Raw genomic sequence first — 14,547 nt, forward strand, 5'->3', positions numbered from 1 at the left:
AGCGCCTGTCGCACCGCGCCCTTCACTGATTAACGGCTGCTGCCGCCACCCACCACAACTGCGCGCGGCTGCCTTCCTGCTCCCGCCCACTGCACAGCGAGAATACTTTCGCCGACCTGTCCTGGAGCACCTACGATGCCCACCCCGCCCACACGCTGCCCAAACCTCGGCCGCACGCACTGAAGGACCTGCGCCGAGGCCGCTGCCTGCCTCCTGCCCTCCGAGCCCGCAAGCTCCCTACCGGCCGCTGCGCGTTCCTTCCTGACGTTCAGACAACAGGTACGCCGCGGTCCGCTGCTGCCACCACTTCACGGGCCGCTCACTGTCCCGGCTCCGATCCATCTCCGTGGCGCCACAAGACTCCAACGCTCCGCTAGTGCGGGCGGCGGCGGGCGGCCATTTTTGAAGCGTCTTGCCAGGAAGCGTCTTCGTCCTGCGGGCGGCTGCCGGGAACTCCGTAGGCGGCGGCCTGACGCGGCAGGAGGCGCTTCGCGCCTCCCAAGGCGTCAGGCCGCCGGCCAAGGAGCAACTGAGAGCCGCGCTGCGCGCGGCTCGCAGTTCCTCCGGCAAGGAATCGAAGGGACCAATCGGCAGGCGCTTTGCGCCTGCCGATTGGTCCCTCCGATAGTCTCTCCGGGGGAAGGGGCCAATCGGCACCCTTCCTCATCCCGGACACAGCCCGCCTTCCACGGGCTTACAGCTTTATTTAGTCCGTGGCGCCCGCAGCGCCACGGGCGGTGTACAGATAAGGGGAAAACAGAAGATATACAGTGAATGGGATATGATGATAGAGAAAGACAGAAAGTATGTATGTAAATCTGATATTCCAAAACCACTTCCAAGGAACAAATCTTTGTGCAGCTATTTTAACATTTTTCTGCAATTTTGTTTTGAAGTAATTCAGACAGGTAGGGAAACATCCGCATACAATAAATAGATTGGTTGTATGGGCAGATGGTGAAAGGAGTCTCTATTGTTTTCAAGACCTATTATATAATTAAAGGTGTATTTTTCTCTCCTTATTTCTTACTCCATTTATCAAACAAATCCAGTCGCACATTTTCTAACATCTTTCAATAAGTAAAGCTAAGAAACATGTGCTTGTCTTGGGGTTCAGTTGTGCTTCATCTAATTAAATGGACCAGTTCAATAACTAACCATGAAAGATTGTAAAAAAAATGGGTTTATAACTCAAAAGAAAGGGATTTTGGTGACATCTCTTTATCTTAGGGAGGACGTATCTATAATGCCATTTTCTTCTTTTAGATCTTTATTGTGAATATCAGTACTTTATTCTTCATATAGGTTTACTTGGTTAAATTTTATTCCTTTCTGACAATTTACTTGGCATAAGCCTACTGAACCCCTAAGTCACCCCCAACTTTAGTTGTAGTTTCATTAGAGAGTGATGGAAGTGCTATTGAGGAGTCTTCCCTAAAAATTATTTTTATTGACGTTGATGACAAACAAAAGGAATTATTCAGATGGTATACATATTAACTAGATTTTAACATTTCTGAATATCAAATTATCTATCCCATCCTTAGTGTCTTTCTGTGTACCTGTATTAACCTGACTAGCCATAGGCAGAATGGTGGCCAAAGTGTAACACCCCCCCCCCCGAGTCAGTTTTGTTTTAGTTGCATTTTGTGGATATAGAGATAGAGATACAATGTTGCCATCATATGACTGGTAATGAGAAAAACATACAAAGATGGGCTGCTTATAGTTTGGCAGCCTTCCATAAACAAAGGTTTGAGATGTTCACCAGGAATATTAAGAAGTAGGTTGAAATTTAAAAATTTCTTTGAGAAGTGAGTACAATGGTTTCAAAGCTACTAACATATGGTATGGCTTTCCAGATTAGCAATGCAATCCTAAACAGCCTAGAAATTGTACATCAATTGAAGTCAGTGGATTCAGAAGGGTATAACCCCTGCATGCAGGAATACCTCACATTTCACACAGTTCTGTGCATGGGAGAGTTTATTTAGTGTGTAGTTCTGTATTCTTTCAAAGCACTTCTGGGAAATGTACAGTGGCCAGAAGGCTGACTAAAATTAAACAAAAATTAATAGATATACAGGTATGACAGAATTTCAAAGCAGAATAGCTCAACCAACCCAGCTCTTCAAGCATACAACTAAAAACACTCCAATAGCACATAATTGGTTTGATAGTCAAAGTCCATAATCTCTATCTTGGATCTCCTACGATTTTTTTTTAATTACTTGCATGTCTTTCTTCTTACTAATGTTGTAACAAAAGATGAGAGAGGAGTCTCTCGATGCCCTCCTTTTTAAACTGTTTTCACTACATGGAAAATAATCATAAACAGGGGGTCATAAGACAGCCTCAGTTTTATAATTATGGTTAGCAGCAGTGAGATCAAAGCCTTTCTTTTTAAAAGGAAATAACTTACAGTCATATCTCTACTTCTAATCACTGTATCTTCAAGGAAGGAATACATTTCAATCACTGTCATGTAAGCCATCTCTTCAGCATCACAACTTTAAAGTTTGGGTCCCTCAAAGCAATAATAATAAATACCAATGGGAGGAGAGAAGGTGGTAGGACAAGATGAGGGTGAACATGAAATCTGTGATCAGAGGAAGAGCATATATTGAAACAGTGACAGGTCACTGCAACTCTTCCTTTCTCCTCCTCTCTTCCCCCTCTACCTGCCGTGCTGAGTCAGAAGCCTCATTCTTGTCAGAATGTCATTCTTTTTTTCAGCATTATACCTTTTCTCCCTGCTGAACAAAAAGATTTTTTTCTTTCTATACTATATTCTGGTGGCCATAAACAGATGGGTACAACACCCCTGTATCACCTGTAAATGTACACATGAAGAATATGTCTGTTAAAGTCCTTGGAAAATTTTGTTCTCTTTCCTTCACTCCTAGAACTGTCTTTAGAAGGGTAAGATTGATCACTTGTCACAGCTAGGATAAGTCAGGGCCCTTTTTCTCTTCCTCAGCTTTGTACCCAAGTGGAGCCCTATTTCTTCCACTGAATAAATGGCAGTAATCTACTTACTATTAAAGAAAGGAAAGGACTTGTGGATATCACTGGGGCTTGGTATAAGCCTGTATGTACACTACCACTGAGGACTAGTTAAGAAGAACCAAACCTTACTACACAAACATAGGTCAAACTTGAATAGTTTCTTGATCTTACTAGAGTATAAGGGTTTGCTGTAAACTGACAAGATCCAGCTGAGAAGCTTGAATTGTCAAATAATAACTCAATAAGCAGCTAAAACAAATGCAGGGTTGCCACTAAAAAAATGTTTCCTGTTTACCTGACCGGAGAAGAGAAGGTTGAGAGGGGACATGACTGCTGTATTAAAGTATTTGAAAGGTTGTCACTTAGAGGAGGACAGAGAGCTGTTCCTATTGGCAGTGGAGGTTAGGACACATTCTAACAGGTTTAAATTAAATGCAGAACAGTATTGACATATCAGCGGGGGGAAATTCAGAGTAGTTCAGCAGTAAAATTGGCTATCTAAGGAGGTAGTGAGTTCCCCCTCACTGGCAGTCTTCAAGCAGCAGCTCGACAGGTTTCATGAAACCCTGGGGTTTCTTGATAACCCTGGAAGGGTTTCCTGAATGGGTGAGAATTAATTTTAATATATTTTTAATTTGTTAAACATTTATCAGGTGGTATGAGAAGGCAGGGAAAGGGAGGAGGGTCAATATATGGCCATATTGACCTGTTCCCCCCTCCCAAAGTGACCAATGATTGACCTGGAAGGGGTGGGAAGGGGAGAGGCTTCAGGTGGGCATGCACACAGCTATGCCTCCCAACCATATTCTGCACAGTCATGCCAATTCTGGGTTTTCTTGGTGCCTCAAGGCTGCTTTAGGCTGATCCAGCTTTGTACAGGGGGTTGGACTAGATGGCCTGTACGCCCCCCTCCAACTCTGTTACTTCCCCTGACCAACCTTTATCAATTTTCCTGACCACAATTCAAAAATAGCCTCAGGTTTTAAAATGCATGGGTTAAGTTACATTAAATACAAGTTTTAATAACAGGTTTAAAACTACACACAAGTACTGAAATGCAAACATTGTTAAATTCAAGTGGAATAGCCATTTTGGTCTGAAGCAAAATTTGAGTCCACTGGCACCTTTAAGACAAACAAAGATTTATTCAAGGAAGTGTACATGCACACGAAAGCTGACACCTTAAATAAATCTTCATTGGTCTTAAAGGTGCTATTGGACGCAATTTTTATTTTCTTTAGATAAGACCTTCACTATGAATGTGAAAATGCATGAAGATGGAATTTCAATATACATGATCTTTAAATATTAACAACTGATGGGAGATTTTTAAAAAGATTACCCTAATATTCTTAAAATGGTTTAACTGAAGCCAAATTTTGAAACCTAAGTGTGAAATTTCAATTTAAAATAAAGTTAGAAATTAGAGTGCAAGCATTATTTTAAACAAGACTAAATAGCAAGATATATTTATCATTTCTATATTCTCTTTTTGTTTTGCAGCTCCCTTACTTTCTGAATTGTTTCTGCTTCCATTTCGGCTTCTTTTTTCAGTTTTTTTTTGTAGTATTTATTTTAAAGGTGTTCAATTTCTCCCTCAAGATCCTTCGTTCCTTCTTTGAATTTCTTCCTGTTGCTTATGGCGGTTACCATCCAACTTCTCTGCGCATTGTGTTTGAGCATGCCTGGCAGACTGCAGCATACTCCTATTAATTAAAACCGATTTAAGTCTTCCAGAACTCAGGACAGCATCATGACCCCAACATTGTCAGATAACTGTTCATGCAAATTGATTTATTAACTGAAAATCCAAATACAACTGGAGCATTATCATGAGACTGAATAAGGCACATCTTGACAACATTGCACAAATCTAAGAAATTCTTGTTCCCCATCAAAATAGTACTGTAAAATGTGTCCTATCCAACTTCACCATCTTGTTTTACAATATCTGTTCCGCATAATAAATTTCTGGTAAGGCCTTGGAGGAGCGTGTCTCATGGCTTGTGCCACTCAACACTTATCACCCACTCAGGGTGTCTGTCCCGCCCCTGAGTGCTTCCTCCTCCAACTGGCTTGCCTGTCCAGGGGGCAGTCCTCCACCCCTGACCGCCCCCTTCCACTTCCCTCTGAGGCTCAGAAGCTGCAGATCCCAGGAGTGTGAGAGCTTCCCCTGACAGTGAATTCCCTATCCTGGGGCCTCCAGCCTTTCCAAGTCCTGGGGGGAGGGAGAGGCCATCCACACAGTTCTTCCACCCCACCCCAATCTAGCACCCATTGTACTCCTGAATGCAACAGGCTTGACCCCTAGTTTACAATATATGTTTGAAACTGAGCATTGAATTCATTATGGGGAAGGGTAAAAGCAATGTATTATCACTTGTTTTTCAGCTGTTGTATCATTGATTCAGCTGATTGATTCAGCTGTTGTATCAATGGCCACAGGATTGGAAAAGGTCAGTTTACATTCCAATCCCAAAGAAGGGCAATGCCAAAGAATGTTCAACCTACCACACCATTGCACTCATTTCTCATGCTAGCAAAGTTATGCTCAAAATCCTAAAAGCTAAGCTCCTGCAATATGTGGACCGAGAACTTACAGAAGTACAGGCAGGATTTCGAAGAGGCAGAGGAACTAGAGATCAAATTGCCAACATACGCTGGATCATGGAGAAAGCTAGGGAGTTCCAGAAGAACATCTACTTCTGCTTCATTGACTATGCTAAAGCCTTTGATTGTGTGGAGCACAACAAATTGTGGCAAGTTCTTAAAGAGATGGGAATACCAGAGCATCTTATTTGTCTCTTGAGAAACTTATATGCAGGTCAAGAAGTAACAGTGAGAACTGAACATGGAATCACTGATCGGTTCAAAATTGAGAAAGGAGTTCGGCAAGGCTGTATACTGTCGCCTTGCCTATTTAACTTGGATGCGGAGCACATCATGAGAAAGGCGGGATTAGAGGAGTCACAAATTGGGATCAAGATTGCAGGGAGAAATATCAACAACCTCAGATATGCAGATGATACCAACCTCATGGCAGAAAGTGAAGAGGAACTAAAGAGCCTGTTGATGCGGGTGAAGGAGGAGAGTGCAAAAGTTGGCTTGAAACTCAACATCAAGAAAACAAAGATCATGACATCCAGCCCTCTGAATTCCTGGCAAATAGATGGGGAAGAAATGGAGATAGTGACAGATTTTATTTTCCTGGGCTCCAAAATCACTGCAGATGGGGGCTGCAGCAAAGAAATTAAAAGACGCTTGCTCCTGGGGAGGAAAGCTATGGCAAATCTAGACAGTATCCTAAGAAGCAGAGACATCACCCTGCCAACAAAAGTGCGTTTAGTCAAGGCTATGGTCTTCCCAGTTACAAAGTATGGCTGCGAAAGTTGGACCATAAGGAAGGCCGAGCGTCAAAGAATTGAGGCTTTTTAACTCTGGTGCTGGAGAAGACTCTTGCGAGTCCCTTGGACTGCAAGGCGAACAAACCGGTCAGTCCTAGAGGAGATCAGCCCGGACTGCTCCTTAGAAGGCCAGATCCTGAAGATGAAACTCAAATATTTTGGCCACCTCATGAGAAGGAAGGACTCCCTGGAGAAGAGCCTAATGCTGGGAGCGATAGAGGGCAAAAGAAGAAGGGGACGACAGAGAATGAGGTGGATGGATGGAGTCGCTGAAGCAGTTGGTACAAACTTAAATGGACTCCGCGGAATGGTAGAGGACAGGAAGGCCTGGAGGATCATTGTCCATGGGGTCGCGATGGGTCGGACACGACTTCGCACCTAACAATAACAACAACATCATTGATTCGATTTGCTGCATGTAGAAACTGTAGTACAGTCCCAGTTCTGGTAACTGGAACATTTGGTTTCTGATAGTAGGATCTAATGCTGATAAGTCACAACCATCTTGAGATTTAAAGGACTTAGCTCAATCAACTTTTCAGTAACTACTTCTGCTATGTTTCAACATTCTAGATCAAACTCAAACACTTGAAGCTCCCTTGGTTTCGTTTAAGGCCTTTTTTGCTTGCAGAGCCAGTTTTAATCTTGATTCTGTCAAGCAAGTTCTCAGACAATTTCATTTCAATTGTTAAGAACTGTGATTCAAGTGACAATGTTTGCAACTTTTCTGATTTTATGCATTGACGAATTAGCTTTCTGGTTAGCTCATGAAGCTCTTCATAACAAAAAGAAAGGTTCCAATGGCTTTTTGCTTTGAAACCTTTGTAGAAATGGTTCACAGTCATTTTAAACTTCATGAGTGGATCTTACATTGCACATTTTATGCAACTTGGAGATTTACTGTTAGGGAGGCTTGCTTCTTCTAAATATTTATTGACATTGTCACAAACAGTGACAGCCCTATCAAGACATGTCACATTTGCCAAGCACCTAGTACAGCAAAACTTCTCAGGAAATTGTGTACTTCCTATTTTAATAGTGTATGTTGCCCATCTAGCCAGGAAATCTTTGAACAGATAATATATGTTGTAGAAGACTGAATGAAGGTTCCAATTCACTGCATGCAATTCTGTTTTAAAAGACTGATGTAAAACATGAAGGCTACACATTCCAAGGTTAATCAGTTTGTTCTGTTCTCATTTCCAGGACTGGTTTTCAGTTAAATAATAAGAGGAGTTGGTTCTTATACACCGATTTTCTCTACCCAAAGGAGTCTCAAAGCGGCATACAGTTGCCTTCCCTTTCCTCTCCCCACAATAGACACCCTGAGGTGGGTGAGGCTGAGAGAGCCCTGATATCACTGCTCAGAACAGCTTTATCAGGGCTGTGGCACGCCCAAGGTCACCCAGCTGGTTGTATGTGGGGGAACAGGGAATCAAACCTGACTCGTCAGATTAGAAGTCCACACTCCTAACCACGACACCAAACTGGTTCTTCATCGTCTTTCATGCATAGCTGCAAAGTCCACAGGCACTCAACCATCCTAATTAGGAATGGGCACAAACCAGCCCCCAAGCCAAAATTCCAATCAAATTTGGACTCGTTTGGAGTGCCAGAATCAATGTTCAGGAAAGATGCATTCCCCATACATTTACTAGACTATTTTGGCAGGTTTGGCTGTTTAAGCCCAGCCATTTAAACCCATCAACCAAACCGCGCAGGGTCCATCACTCGGCTGTTAAACAATAAGAAGCCATTTAAACCTAACAGCTGAGTGGGCCATTTAATCCTTTGAAGTAATGGGGACCAAAACCAAAGGATTTAAATGAAGCCCTTTCCCAGGCAATCTCAGGGCCACTGTGGTGGGAGAAAGGGGAAATCAAAGGAAAGTGTACCAGTTTGGTTTGCATGGGGCCCACTTGGCTTGGGGTTAGTTTTGTGGGCCAACCCGAACCATGAACCAAACCACCTTTTTTAGGTTTGTGTCCATCTGTAATCATAACAGTGTTTGATGACAGAGACAACGATATTGGTTTGTATAGCAGGTAGTTCTTGCATTTTTAATCACCATGAATGATTTTATTGTTTTCAGAGCTTGTCTCTTTCTCTGGGCCTTTACTAACTGAACTTGTACTTAGTTTTGAATCGAAACATATTTCAATGGTTTGCTGACTTAAATTTCAGGTTCTGCTCGTGTGATTATCTTTATGCATGAGACTTTACAGCTCTAATTCCCATATTACTTCAAAGTTTTTACAGCACACTTTACAATAACCTTTATATTTGTCTACAGCAATTGATGATAGCTATGGAATTCAGCATGTAGTTTGACATCCAGCCATTGCTGGTATTAAAAACTGTCCTCTTAAAAGCCATCTTAAAAATGCAATTCCAATGCAGTGTTCCACAGATGCTCTCTGCTGCCTGTCTGGAAAGTCAGAGCTTTTGGGGGCTGGAACTTTCTGGTTTCCAGAAAGTTTAATTAGATCAGCAGTAAGGAAGGACGTGGAGCTTAAATACTTATAGGCCATTTCTACAATCTAGCGTAAGCAGACAAACCCATCTCCAAATTTTATGTTTATGAGGGGTTGGGGGATGCGGAACAAGAGCTTGTTCTCTGTAAATTTCAACAACAGCAGGCGAACCCCATTTGCAAACTTTGATTTGCACAATGCACTGTAGGTATGTGTTCTCTGTGAAATCCAACAGCAGCAAAAATAATGTGCAGTCTTTCCATTTAATTCATCATTGAGTTTAGCAGAGGCAAAAGCATGAACATCATGTACAAGTGTCTTCTTTCCTGTCTAAGTGACCATATACTCGCATGAAACTGATGAACGAGCTAAGGAAGACATATGAAACTGGATCATATCAGGGGTGCTAGATAATAATCAGTCAGTAAACAATATGTTTTCAGAAAAGACAGGTCACTAGCTACCTGATTGGCCCTCTCTGGGGATGTGTCACCAATACAGACAGCACTCTGCCAATGAGAGCTAATCAGTTCAAATTGCACTCTGCCAATTAGCTTAAATTGCATGCAGATGACTCACTCACTCTATGCCTGTTCCCCCCCCCCAGAAAAATCCCCCCATTAGGAGATGGCATTAAGCCTGGAGGGGCTAATAAGTGGTCAGCTCTCCACCTCCAACTTTCTGCTAGTTTCAGACATTTCCTGGTTGGAAAAGGAGGTAGCCTCAAGAGCATGCCCTGTTGCCAGTAAGTTACCCTGGCCTCTGGGCCTCTTTCACCTCAGAGGACAAGGGGGGGGGGGTGCCCTGCCTCCTGGGGCAGCCTCTATGTGCCTTCTGAAGGGAAGGGGCTGTGGGAGGCCCAGAAATGGCTTCCTGCTGGCCCTCTGGGACTCAGAGTGGCCAGGAAAAGCCTCTACCCAGGGAATGTTTACTTTTGAGTAAGTCATGATTCTCAGCTAGGAATGGCCCATCCTGGTTGTTTAGCCCCAGTCAGAAGGAAGCTCACAGCCAGGAAAGGCTAATAAGTAGTCCACTCTCCACCTCCAGCTTCCTGCCAGTTTCAGAAGTTTGTTAGGTGAAACAGGTGCCAACCTCAGAGCATACTCTGCTGCCAGTAAGTTCCTCTGGCCTCTTAACTCAGAGGACATTTGTGGGAATGAGCTGCCTCCTGGTAGTCTCTGCATACATTCTTCAGCGAGAGCTGTTGGAGGACCAGAAATGCCCCCCTGCCAACCCACTGGAACTCAGGACAGCCAACAAAAGCTCTAGCAATGCTTTGTTGTTGTTGTTAGTTGTAATCCCACAGACAATGATCCTCCAGGCCTTCCTGTCCTCTACCATTCCCCGGAGTCCATTTAAGCTCACACAGACTGCTTCAGTGACTCCATCCAGCCACCTCATTCTCTGCATAAGGCTCTTCTCTAGGGAGACCTTCCTTCTCATGAGGTGGCCAAAGTATTTGAGTTTCATCTTCAGGATCTGGCTTTCTAAGGAGCAGTCAGGGCTGATCTCCTCTAGGACTGACCAGTTTGTTCACCTTGCAGCACCAGAGTTCAAAAGCCTCAATTCTTTGACACTTGGCGTTCCTTATGCTCCAATTTTCACAGCCATACATTGCAACTGGGAAGACCATAGCCTTGACTAGACACACTTTTGTTGGCAGGCTGATGTCTCTGCTTTTTAGGATGCTGTCTAGATTTGCCATAGCTTTCCTCCCCAGGAGCAAGCGTCTTTTAATTTCTTTGCTGCAGTCCCCATCTGCAGTGATCTTGGAGCCCAGGAAAATAAAATCTGTCACTACCTCCATTTCTTCCCCATCTATTTGCCAGGAATTGAGAGGGCTGGATGCCATGATCTTCGTTTTCTTGATGTTGAGTTTCAAGCCAACTTTTGCACTCTCCTCCTTCACTCGCATCAACAGGCTCTTTAGTTCCTCTTCGCTTTCTGCCATTAGAGTGGTATCATCTGCATATCTGAGGTTGTTAATATTTCTCCCTGCAATCTTGATCCCAATTTGTGACTCCTCTAATTTCACCTTTCTCATGATGTGTTCCACATACAGGTTAAATAGGCAAGGCGACAGTATACAACCTTGCCGAACTGGTTTGCAATTTGCCATCTGAGACGGGAGGAATGCATTTCGGGTAACCATCACAGGCAGTTTCAGTAGGAAAAATAATAATGTGGGTGAGAATGGGAAGACATAGACTTTCCCTTTCCATATGGATACCCCCTTGGTCTTGCTGCAATCTTTCCAAGACTATCTCAACAAAGCAAATTTGAGACCAATGACATGGAAGATGGGGAACTGTAGTTGAAGCACCATGATGCCCTAGGGACTATTTCCCAGGAGCACCTTCCCAGTAGAAGAGTTAGTTTTTATGCCCTGCTTTTCCCTGCCCAAAGATGTCTCAGAGTGGCCTTCCCTTCCTCTCCCCACAACTGACAACCTGTGAGGTAGGTGAGGCTGAGAGAAACTTCTCTTTGAGAAGAGTTTCTAATAGGACTGTGAGTAGCCCAAGGTCATCCAGCATGTGGAGAAGGGAATCAAATCCAGCTTGCTAGATTAGAAGCTGCTGCTCTCAATCACTATACCAAATGGTACAAATTTCCATTGCTTTAAAGAGACGTAGCTAGAGCACAGGTTGAAGCAGCTGTTGCAGGAGGCTGGTGTAAGTCTTTTTTGACTTGCTCATTGACTGTTATGGAATCCTTTTCTTTTAAATATGAACCTTCTGGGCACTGGCATCTCAGAGCAATCCAAGGTGGGAGACACATGGAGAGGTGATTGTGTGCTTCATAAGGTTTGCAACACTAAAATCAAGTGGTTAGCAGGGGGACAATATGGAAACCATGATTTATGCTTTTGCCATGTGGCCAGCACCCATGAAGGCCACAATCCATAGGTGCCTCCTAGTACCCAGTGCTTTCCTGGTGCACCAGGCTTTGCCTCTAGTAAATAAATAAAACAAATTTGGGGAGTGGGACTTTTCCGCTTCCCTCTGCTGCTGCAGCTTTCTGAGCCCCCCCTACCCCCACATTCTTGATCAGATCCTTAGGAGATTCAGAAGCAAAAATGCAATTTTATCAGTTATCACGCTCATTTTATTAAAATTGCAATGTGGATCCGCATTTGAAAAAGTGATGATCACATAGTGATTTTAGCGACCTGATCCCCCTTTACAAGCATGCTCAAAGTTTTTCAGGTTACTTTATTCTACCTAGTAACACTTTCTGATTGGATGACCACAACCCAATCCCCGCACCACACCCAAAGTGTTCCCGTGCTATCCACACCATGCACATTGGGTCGTTCACCTTCCAGAATTCCCATTTTGGAGAAAGAAGTCTCTGTAGTCTGGGGAGCAAATGAAATCCCCGAGGAACTCCAGGCCGCACATGGCGGTTGGCAACACTCATCGTGGTTTGCACAAGTCTTCGGGAGATGAAGCATTTTTCTGGGCTCTCTTAAAATGGCTGACCACCCAGTAAAGTGGTGGGCGTGTAACACTAGGGAAGCAAAAGCGAGCCACTCACTTGCACGTCTGCTCGCGACTAGGACCAAAAGCTGCTCGAGAAAAAATTGCAGGCTGGGGCTCCTTCCCGTTCAGTTTAGACCCGGGTCGTGAGCGGCTAAAAGAAAAGCCGCTTGCCACAAAGCCCTCTGACCCCCGGAAAGAGGCCGCGCACCCCATTGCTTCTCACTGTACTCAGGCAGAAGGCAAAACCGCGTCGAAAGCCGACAGCAGGAGGCGGGGCTGAGAGCGGCAACCAAACTTTTCACACGGACGCCTCAGCCTCACTTTCACGTACCAGCAAGCTAAGTACCTTCTGCGCATGCGCCCCGCTTGAATTCGGCTAATGATGGAGAATGCGGCCGACGACTGTCTGCAGGCTGTTCCATTATACGGCGGCTGAGGGGGGGGGCAGGTTTGCGTTTTCTCCGATTAACTCTGAGGCTTCTCGTTTATCGACTCGCAGCTTCCACTAAGCGAGCGCGGGACTTGATTTAGCCCAAGGCTGAGGCGAAGCTGTTCCAAAGAGAAGTTCTATGAAACAGACACCCTTCTGTCTTTTACGTCACCCCCGGCCGCTCCGTCGGGTGGTAGCAGTCGCGGCCGAAGGAGGCGGGGCCGGGTCCTCCTCGCCCTGCTCCGGCGTCCCTGCTGTTGCCACAAGTTCCCGCCGTTCGCGACGCTCTCCGTGGCTTCTCCGCTGCCTCGCTTAGTCCAGCCCGGCGACGCGGCTTCCCTCAGACGGCTTCATGGCGTACAGTCAGGGAGGCGGCAAGAAGAAAGTCTGTTACTACTATGATGGTGAGGGAGGGACGGAGGGGCGGGGTTTCCGTTCATGTTTGGGGGAGAACAATGCAAGCGGCTGATCATCTCCCTCACTCAACCCCCCTCCCCGTCCCCGTCTGATTTTTCAGTTGCGCGTGTCCGTTGCCTCCTCGTGCCCTCTCCGCCGCCCCCTCTCTTGCGCGCCTCCTTTCCGGCGCACGCATCGGCTGCCGCCGGATCCTTGCAGCCCCGCCCCCTTCCCCCCAATTCTGTGCTCGTTTCATCTATTGTGTCTGCAGTACCTGCCTCTGGAAGGTGCCCGTCTCGTGTTCCAGCGGGCCTCCTCTTTCCCTCTTGTCCCCATTTCCCATTGATCGCGGTGTCTTCTCTTGCTGCGTTTGCACCTATCCATCCAGAGCTGTCTGTTTGCAAGAGTGTTAAGGAATGGTGATAGTATTGTTTTTTACTGCATGCTGCACACTTTTGTCCCTTGTTTGAGAGACAACAATACAGTCCCAAGTAGAAATTATTCCTAGTGAGTTCTTTTGGACTTAGTGGCTAATTTGCAAATCGGAATGAGATTCAAAACCATACAAGGAATCCACTGAAGCAGCTAGGTTTGAATTTTAATCAAGAGCTGGAATTTCTTTGGACCATACTGGAAGATTCTCAGGACATGGCCTTTATTCTTGGTTTTCAAAGCTCAATTGTATAGCTGCACCTACCTCTCACAAATAGAATGTAAACATCACGGGTCCAGCAAATGTTTCTATCTAATGATTGGATTTTGTTCCATATCTATTAAAATGGATTAGTTCTGCTTTGGATTTTTTTTTACCTTTATTGCCATTTTTAAACCAGAGTGGCTAAAAAAATCCAAATTATGCAATTCCAGAGATGATGTGTTACTCAATTCCAGCAGTCAGCAAATATCAACAAAAGGTTTTGTGGCATAAAGACTGGCAGTTTTATTATGACATTATTATGTGGGGGGGAAATCATGTAGTATATTTAGTTGGTATGCATACAAACACTTACATATATAGGTATAAATAGAAGGGTTGGGGTAGGGTTGCCAGCCTCCAGGTGTGGTTTAGACATCTTTTACTATTACAGCTGTTCTTCAGACAATACAGAACAGTTCCTCTGGAGAAAACAGCAGCTTTGGAGTGTGGCCTCTATGGCATTATACCCAAAAGAAGTGCATTTGGCCTCAACCAGGGTCACGGCTTTTTCAGCCCTGGCCCCAGCCCGATGGAATGTGCTGCCACCAGAAATCTGGGCCCTTACGGAACCTGTAAAACAACACTGTTCCACCAGGCTTACTGTTGAGGCCAGCCCACATGATAAAAATGGGTCTCCCCTCCTCTCAGAACATAC

At 44.7% G+C, this 14,547-nt stretch overlaps 1 protein-coding gene and 1 long non-coding RNA gene across 2 annotated transcripts in view; one reads left to right on the forward strand and one right to left on the reverse strand.

The window, feature by feature from the left end:
• LOC143819745 (uncharacterized) overlaps nucleotides 1-12,616 on the reverse strand; it is a 31,433-nt gene extending 18,817 nt beyond the window's left edge. The window contains exon 1 of the long non-coding RNA XR_013225074.1: nucleotides 12,425-12,616. This is a non-coding gene — a long non-coding RNA (uncharacterized LOC143819745). The remainder of the gene's footprint in view (nucleotides 1-12,424) is intronic.
• Nucleotides 12,617-12,964: 348 nt separating this feature from the next.
• The window catches only part of HDAC2 (histone deacetylase 2), a 37,853-nt gene continuing 36,270 nt past the window's right edge, over nucleotides 12,965-14,547 (forward strand). Inside the window, exon 1 of the mRNA XM_077301663.1 lies at nucleotides 12,965-13,203. Coding sequence (XP_077157778.1) covers nucleotides 13,152-13,203 — 52 coding nt within the window. The 5' untranslated portion in view covers nucleotides 12,965-13,151. The remainder of the gene's footprint in view (nucleotides 13,204-14,547) is intronic.

This window comes from Paroedura picta, chromosome 1 (genome assembly GCF_049243985.1).
Source record: "Paroedura picta isolate Pp20150507F chromosome 1, Ppicta_v3.0, whole genome shotgun sequence".
In the NCBI taxonomy this organism is placed as follows: Eukaryota; Metazoa; Chordata; class Lepidosauria; order Squamata; family Gekkonidae; genus Paroedura; species Paroedura picta.